Source organism: Oryzias latipes, chromosome 15, assembly GCF_002234675.1.
Source record: "Oryzias latipes chromosome 15, ASM223467v1".
NCBI lineage: Eukaryota > Metazoa > Chordata > Actinopteri > Beloniformes > Adrianichthyidae > Oryzias > Oryzias latipes.
The window spans coordinates 25,874,510-25,883,702 of NC_019873.2; the positions used below are offsets into that span (position 1 = coordinate 25,874,510).

At 36.9% G+C, this 9,193-nt stretch overlaps 1 protein-coding gene across 39 annotated transcripts in view; it reads left to right on the top strand.

The window, feature by feature from the left end:
* The window catches only part of nrxn1 (neurexin 1), a 261,829-nt gene extending 254,669 nt beyond the window's left edge, over window positions 1-7,160 (top strand). For all 39 annotated transcript variants that reach the window (XM_023963299.1, XM_023963303.1, XM_023963319.1 and 36 more), the window contains one exon: window positions 5,269-7,160. In XM_023963299.1, the coding sequence (XP_023819067.1) occupies window positions 5,269-5,561 (293 nt within the window). In that variant the 3' untranslated portion in view covers window positions 5,562-7,160. The remainder of the gene's footprint in view (window positions 1-5,268) is intronic.
* Window positions 7,161-9,193: the final 2,033 nt, after the last annotated feature.

The following is a 9,193-nucleotide window of genomic DNA, read 5'->3' on the forward strand; positions in this document are numbered from 1 at the left end:
TAGAACAGATTTGCCCATAAAACATGGTTTTATATGAAGTTAAAGAATGCAATTATTTGTCCAAAAAAACACAGCATTCTTATAAATATAAGTGGAACAGCAAAATGGGACATGGGGGTTGGAGGGCTCATTGGCAAGAAGTTTCACTAAATTTAGAAACACTATTTCTCTTAAATATTAAAAAAATAGCAACTACAACGACTTGTGTCTTGATTTTTTCATAATTATCCCATACATATTGTAGTTCCATTCCATGAGACCTATTTCTGTTAGTGTTGGTGGGGGCTCAGCCCCCCAGTTAGGTGACAGTCTATCTCATTGGTTTTACTGCCTAAATATACGTTTGTCACAGTTTTGACTGAATAAAATCAAGTAGCAAATGAGCTTGGTCAGACCAAGATTTCAAGGATTTTAGTCGATTGGTAACACCATCAGGCTAGGATATTTTTGATCACTTAGTGGAGTGGTCTCCAACTTTTTTCAGGCCAAGGACGAGTATAATGTCAGACGATATTTTAACAGACATGTCTGTATGTGGCTGAAGTGAGAATTCTTTTTTTTTTTAAGCCTTTATTTTTGAGGATAAAGTTTATCTTCACCCTCTGTAAAATATCTGCAGCTGGTTTAAACTTTATTTGTACACTAGATTCATAGAGGGACCATTAAAATGTGACAGATTTTCCTTAAACCCAAAACTGTCAAAGTGGAAGCAAAAAAAATATTTTACTTTTAAGGTGCGACAAGTAAATACATTAAAAAAGGGTGACTAAAACTGGTATTTTCTAAATATAACAATAATTCACCATTTGAGCAACTTTATTAGCAGCATCCTGGTAACATTAGACAGCTGGTTGCTGATTATTCTGCATTATTACTGTCACCAGAACAGACAGATTGCTGGTTCCAGTTGCATCAGGTTTATTAGCTCAGATAAAAGTCCACAAAGCGAAATCAGGGTTGGTCAGGCAGGCAGGGGTCAAAGGTCATCAAAGGAGAAACAGGAGAAGTCAGAGTCAAATACAGAACAGGGCCAGGAAAGCAGAAAATCAGGCCTGGTGCTAACACTCAGTAAAGAGCAGCACAAACAATGCTTCACACTGAGTCTACTCTGTGCAGTGTTTAAGTAGGTTGTGATTGATTGGTTGAAATGGGAGTCAGGTGTGCAGCATCCAGGAAGTGTGCGCTCGGGTTGCTGGGAGATGTAGTGTGGTTTGGACTCTGGAGATGGTTCCTGCTGTTCAGACCAGAGGTCTGACAATTGACTTCTGACAATTATTATGGTGTGTGGGAACAACTGCCACACTAAATCCATATTTGGAGTAAAGACTCCTGGATTTGTTTGTTAAAATGCAGCTTTCTTCTATTTTGAAGTAGAAGGCTCTTCTTCTGTTTCCTCACTTTTCTGTGAAAAGAAACTTTCCAAATCTGTTTGTTTTTGGTTGTTTTTGGTTGAAGAAAGTAGTGGATTAATTTTTTACATGTGATGGAGCGAGTCAGATGTGGCGGAGAGCATCCAGTAGTTTTCCAAAATAAATTTTCCTTCAGATTTAGATTATAAACAAAAAAGGAAAAAATGCAGGTCGTGTTTTTTTTCTTTGCAGCCCGGTAAACACTGTCCCACGGACATGTACTGGTCCTCAGCCCAGGGGTTGGGAACCACTGAATTAGAGCTTTAAAAGCTAGAAACTGAATTTCTGATAAGATGGCTGCTGGATTAAACAGTGCACCCTGACCCTGAAGCAGCAGCAGTTGACTTTTTGGGAAGCTTGTCAGAAAGGACTGCTAACTCAAACCAATTTGCATTACAAATAGTATGCTGGGCTATAGAAGAGTTTCTACAAGAAGAGCAATTGTAATCATATTTCCAAACACAAGATTTCTTTATACTCGTCTACCTTTTGCGATACGCAGAGCAATGTTTTGAAAGTGGCAGGTTATTTTCCTTTTGTTAACAAAAAATGCCACAGCTCAGCGGTCAGATTCTGATTTAAACCTAAATGTAAACACATCAGATCTGTTTTTCCTAAGGGCCAGCGTTACGGCGGTTTCATTTCCACCTGTTCTGAGTGTTTCCAGTTCACAATTGCAGTGGAGGGAGAGCTTAAACAGAAGAGATGGCTGCCACAAGAACACAAGCCGGCGTGCCGGGAGGACGGCATGATACTATGAGGCTGACATGTTTTCAAAATACAGTTGATTGAATGGCAGCATCCTGAAAACAGAATTGGGTGCCGCCTTTGGCACAATATGCTGAGTCAAATGAAGAATGACTTCCTTCTACATGGTTTCTCCTCCGACTGTGTTGCTTTAGTCATACAACCTTGACACAAAGCGAATGATAGAAATGTGATCTGCTCATTCATGACGTTAGTGCTGTAAAATATATATATATATATATAATGAGCCGTGAACGCTCGACCATTTTTTATGAGCCATTAACACATTAGTCTTCCTGTCGGCTTTGCTTTAGAATTAATCAAATCTCTAGCTCCCTCTCAACTCATTCATTCTTTCCCCACTCTTCCATGTCTTGACTTTCCCACCTCATCACAGATCATCGGGGATAGTTCCTACATATTTAAGTTACATCTTTTTTAAGTCTGTGTAAGAGATGTTCCGTTTCCATGATTGGATGGTCTGGACTCAAACTAACTGCTCAACCAACAGCTTTAATATGGTGCTGCAAAACCAGAATATCCATTCTGACCTCACATTATCTATATGCATCAGTCTTCTGCTCTAAATTGTTTTCAGACAGGTTTCAAGTATTCCTTTGGTTCAAGTAATAATAGTGCTTTTTGGATAATTTCTTTCTATATCCTTTCAATTGAAGGATGTTTCAAATGCACAGTTCTCCAACTGAATAATCCGACAAGAAATCTGTGGAGATATAAACAATTGAAACAAAGTTTAGCTTCAACCACAAAAGGGGATTTATACAAATAAACACTTTGTGTGTCTGAAGATTCATGAACTCCTTTGTAATATTAAAATCTGTCCAACACAAGAGGCTTTTAGCTCTTATCTGTTTATTCCGCCGCTGGACAAGACGGGTTAAAGACCCTCTGATGAAAATTATGTTTCTGTTGTTTCTAAAATGTTCTTGTGGCCTTTTTCTGATGATGGAGGACATATATAAAGAAAATATTGGTCAACATTTCATTTATGAGTATTTATTTCTCAAAATTGCTATAAGGCCAAAAAAAATGATGTTTGAAAAAAAGCTGATTTGCGACGTAGAAAATCCCCATGGCGGACCACATGCTCTCTGCTCCACTGCATTCTGATGTATCCACTTGCAGACTGATAGATCCACGTCTTTTTTTTACCCGTCTGAGATGGCATAGCTAATGTTAGGTTGGGGGTGTGAGGGGCTGTAAGCTAGGAAGGGGGATGTGGTTGATCTGCAGCAGCTATCCTGCCAACTCATAGGATCATTTCTAATGAACTACTGCCACTTTACAAAAACTATGTCCTAGAAACCGACAAAGGTTTTGGTGTAACACTTTATATTAAGATTCCTTAACAAGCTTTGTTAACACATTAACAAGCATTATAAATGAATTTATAGGGTGTTAGTAAGACATTTATTAGTACAATAAGTCTAATAAGGTTTATAAAATTACTTAGTTAACACATTTACAAGCATTATTATTACAAGGTTTTTAAGATGCTAATGATACATTTACTGATATTATAGGTGCCTAACAAATGTGTCAGTGTTAATAAGCTTAATAAGATTTATTAACAACCTTTGTTAACAAATTAAGAAGTATTATTATTGTTTGGGGTTCTAGTAAGATATTTATTAGCATTATAGACGCCTGACACAAGCCTAAGTGTTCATAAGCTTAATAAGTTTTATTAACTAACTTAACAAATTAATAGGCTTTATTCATTTGTCAGATGCTAGTACGATATTTATTAGCATTATAGATGTCTTGCAAATACCTGAAAGTGTTAATAAGATTTATTAACATCTAAAGTCAGACCATTGTCTTCTAAATCCATATTACTAAACTGCTTATAAGCTTTACAAATGTATTAATTAACTTTGGTAATAGTTTATTAATTGTTTTGCAGCACCTCATCTAAAGTGTGGACGTTTTTTAACCACAAAAAACCACAAAGCATAAAGATTGTAAAAAGAACTTTATGACATTAAAACAGACTAAACATACACAAATCATTCTGTAAAAGATATATAATAATTTAATTCAGACAAATAATTAAAAAAAAAAAAAACATATATACTGGTGTTGGATGACTAGCATCATAGCTAATAAGGATGAAGTATTAGCATCTATCCTGAGTGAAACATTCATTGCAAATCCCATCACCAGGAGACAATTCTCTGCATTCAATGCCAACTGCATTCAACCACTGTTGCCTTGCTTCAAATTCCACAAGAAAGTTGCACAAGCCAGTCATTTTTGAAGAACGAAGACAATAAACCTACAGGAGCCATGCTAAAGCTAACACGCTAACGACCGACCGGTACAGAATCAAAGATGGGCGGGGCTTTTTCGTCACCTGTGTGACAAAAACAGCATAATTATGATACATAAATAAAAAACAGAAAATAGATCAAAAGATGAGCGGGGTGGGTCTTTAAAATAATAAAAAAAGAAGAAGTAGATCTGATGTTAAACATTTTCTTTTTTTTGTTTTTTTATGTGTACATTTTAACGGGGACTGTCTATATCAATTAGCATTTCTTTAAATTTGACATTTTCAACTGTAGCCCCTGGAAAAAGTATAGGTTTGCCAACAGCAAACACCAAAAACACATACATGATTTGTCTTTCAATTTGCTTTCAATTTAAAAAAGAAATACAGTATGTTGCATGTAAAAATAATTTGTCAATTTTAATGTATGAAAACAATGAAAAGTAAATCTGACTATTAAAATACGAAATATTAACATTGATAATAAAATGTTTATTGTGCATGTCTTACATGAAAACAATACTGTTGTTTTTTTTGTGTTTTTTAATATTTCATATTTCATTGTGAATCATTGATGCACATTGTGGTTTGTTGTCTACATTTCGTCCATCTCCATGCCAATCGATTTCACAGGAAAGCCACTCCTACTGTAGGTTAGCAAAATCCCTGAAATATGATCCACTCATCATAATGGGATCTTGATCCACAAATGCAGTTGGAAAATATATTCATTTAGAGCCATAAATCTGGTTATTGTCACAGTGATAAGATAGTGCGCTCAGTGCATTTATGGTAATCATATCTTTGTTTTCCTTGCAGCCAATCCCACATTTGCTGGACCGAACCCCCCAGAGATCATCCGGGAGGCCAGCAGCACCACGGGGATGGTTGTCGGCATTGTTGCAGCAGCTGCACTGTGTATTCTCATCCTCCTTTATGCTATGTACAAATATCGGAACAGAGACGAAGGTTCTTACCACGTGGACGAAAGTCGCAACTACATCAGCAACTCAGCACAATCTAACGGCACAGTTGTCAAAGAAAAACCAGTCAACACAGCAAAGACCTCAAGCAAGAACAAGAAGAACAAGGACAAGGAGTACTACGTGTGATTGTTTGGAGCTTTGGTCTTTGCCAGATCAAACAAAACATCAGACGAAAAGACAAATTGCAAAATTGTCATCTGTACAGTATAAAAACAAAGATGAACATTATTTAGTCATTTTTCCTACAAGACAGTGCTCTACTAAGTAAAGTAAGAATGAAAAACAAGCGTTTCCTTAAACTGAATGATTCAGTATGTACTGTCCAGAAAGACACAAATGGAAAATGGCTCTGGAAAACAATTAAAATGGACCAAACACATATCTAACATGTCAGACAACCACTATTAACCCATCTGTGACTTGTTCCATGGCAAGGATAATGTGTTCTAACTCCTCAACATCTCCAGTAAACAGAGGAGCACAGATGCACTTCGCAAATGGAGATGCAGCATTACAAAGTTACATTTACATTGCCTGTGTTTGTGCTGTTGATTATGGAGAAAATGCCACAATGAGTAAGTAAATACATGAATATCCCGAGCATCTGCTGTCAGTTAGGAGGAAGAACACAAACATCAGGTAAGGGTTAAACCAGGGAGGGGAAAAAATAAAAACAAAAGATCTCCACTGGATGCAGCCAAAGTTCTCCCTGAAGAAGCAGTACAGGGATCAAAGACTAATATCCCTGGTTGGTCGAGCCGCTGCAATGCAGTGAAGACAATGGGATGGCTGTTCTCATGAAAGAGTGCGGTTAAGGCACGTCAGTCGTGCCGGTAAAAAGCGTGGGCGCTTTTTATTTTCATGTTTGTTTGACATCAAAAGGACAAGGGTTCCTCAGAATCCCTCAACATGTCAGAAAAGGGGAGCCATGCACGTAAAATTATCTTATTAACGGTACAAATGTTTATAAACGGTACAACCACATCTATATGTGCTTTCTGGACTGTGAAAAAGTGGTGTTTTATAGCCTGTTGTATAGACAATGCAAACTATAACTGCTCCTCTACCATTTTTGAATAAAATTTAAAAAAGACTAAAAGACAGTATAAGTGTTAATAAGTGTTGCTAGACATAGAAGATTTTATGAAAACATCCTTTTTTTTTGAGTTGGATACTAATTTGAAATGCCCGTTTTTACATGTGTTCCTATAGTTTTTATACAAATCCCGAACTAAGGTAGACGCTGGACCAGAAAGCATATCCATTCACGGAAAAACTGCAAGAGAAGAGGCGTGCCGTGACTACTTCTCCCTCAAGGAATCACTGCCTTCCTCCTCAGTCCTGACTTCCACGAGTGAGAATGAAGATGAAGAACGCGAGTGATGTTGGGCGAGGACACTAATAAGGATTACCCAACGGTTTGCTGAATGGTGTTCAGAAACTGACCGGCATATGCTTGGGCTGATGCAAAGACTGGAGAGGAGCCCAAATAAGTCTCCATTTCAACTGTTGTGTGTTTGTTCCGTCATTCTGTCTGTCAGTTCTGCTTTCCAGAGACCTGTATTGGAGTGACTGTAAGGGAAAATGACCATAAATGATGATCATAAATTCTCTCTTTTGTTTTGTTTTATGTTCTGTTTCTTGTACTCCTCATAGAAAAAATAAGTTCTTTTTAAAGACTAGTTTTGAAAAATCAAATGAATAAAAATACTAAGTGAATTTTAAGCAGTGTATCCAGAAAGTCTATTGGGGAAGCATGCAGGTGTTTCAAGAAATCAATGCACAGGTGTACTATTGTCTTCCAAGTTAAATCAAGGTATCTTAATTACCCATAATGCCTCAACTAATTGAGCGTTAAGTGCATTTGCTGCAAACAGCTAATAGGAGCCAAATCAAGCTGATGGGTTTGGCAGGCTACAATAATCCTGCCGTTCAGCTTCACACCACACCATTTGTCTTTTACTTTTGAACCTCAACTATTACACAAAGCAGCGTTTGACATCAAGTAGCTACAAGGCATTCATGTTTTCATATTTTCCATGTTCCTCGTAACCTCTGGTGCTTCTCCACATGAGATCTTCCCAAGTGTTGTGAAGACTGAGCCGATTCATGTGTCACTTGTTGACTCTTGATGTTTCTTTTAACCTTTGTGTTTCCTCTAGTGTTCTTTTTTTCTAACATGCTGAGCAAAGATAGAGTAAATGATCTGAACTGCTGTAATGTTGAAATCTCACAGACATACTTTAAAAGCATTATGAATAATGTATTAAATCAACCTTGAGCTAGCTGCACTATAATTTTAATCTTTTCTGTATTTCATGGTAATTAAAGCAGTTTAGAAGCATATAAAGGAAGATTTTAGACCCAAATTTAAGTGTATAATTCACTTTTCTTAATGTCTTTCTCACTAGAATCACATGTCAATTAGACTGACTGATACACAAATGATGGAACATAAGCAGAAAAAAAAAAATTGGCAAAACTCAAAAAGGTTTTCAGGCAACGGGCTAACTAAACTTTTAATTTTTAAAATCCAACTCAACTTTTTTAGGTTTTATGAACTAGGACTCCAATTTTTCACTCTTCAAGCCATCTAGTTGCCTTGACATTTTAGGTGTTGTTAACCTTTACTCACACTGGACCCATCATGTCACATTATGTTCTGCTCATTGACAAAGTATTGGTCTCAAGCAATCAAAACAAAAAGTGCTATTGTGACTTGACTGAAAAGTAAAAGTAAACGATAGATTTCTATATATTTACATCCACATACAGATGTAAACGATCCCATTATAAATCATCTTAATCATGAATAGACATAGTTGTACTTATATAGAGATAATATAGGAAAGCATCTTAACCACTAAACTAAAGGCTCTAGACAGAAGATGTGTTGCATTAAAGGGGAAACATGTTCAGTTTAATAATGGCTTTTAATTTTTTATAGTAAAAATAGACTTATAAATACATTTTCAGTGTCTGCTCATGACTTTTTTTAACTGAAGAGAATGAAATAGCCGTTGAAAGTGACATTTATTCCCCTCTATTCATCTTTTACACAAAGATTGGTTTTAAATTCTAGATCGGAAAACAGTTTTAAACATCTCACAGTCTAAGACGCATTGATCTTCGTTGTAGTACATCCACGCTTTTAAATTGGAGACATTTGGTTTCATGTTGAGATAAACTCCGTGCATCACATCTAAGAAGACATCTCTCTGTTGTCTGGCTAAATTGGCCATTAAAATAAGAATGAAAATCAAAAGAAACCTGTGATGATAGTGGAGCAGCAGATTTGGGAACTAAAGCGGCACAGTAAAGCCTCACATATTAAGTGCAGCTTCAGCTGACTTTAAGGGTTAAAAGGCACAAAAGTGTAAAAAAATGTTGCGGCTTCATTTAAAGCCCTACGTTGTTCCTCAGGAGCCCAGCGCTCCGTCACAGCTCTGGATCAGCCGCATTTGCCTTCTAACGCGATGCAGCTGCTGCTGCAGTCTGCAAATGGAAATTCCTTATTTCAGCTGGCTGAGTCTTGCTCAAGGACAATACAGGAGGGTGTGGGAGGCGATGTCATTTTCGGACTGAAAATAGCACACGGTGTTAACAGAATGGAAAAGGACCCGCGTTGTTGCAGAGGCACTGCTACACAGGCAGGTTAAGAGATGGACCATCATATTCACATGTCTGCCTTAACAGCACTGCACCTATCCAGAATTTTAATTCCATCTAACCATTTAACATTATAAATATAATTTTTA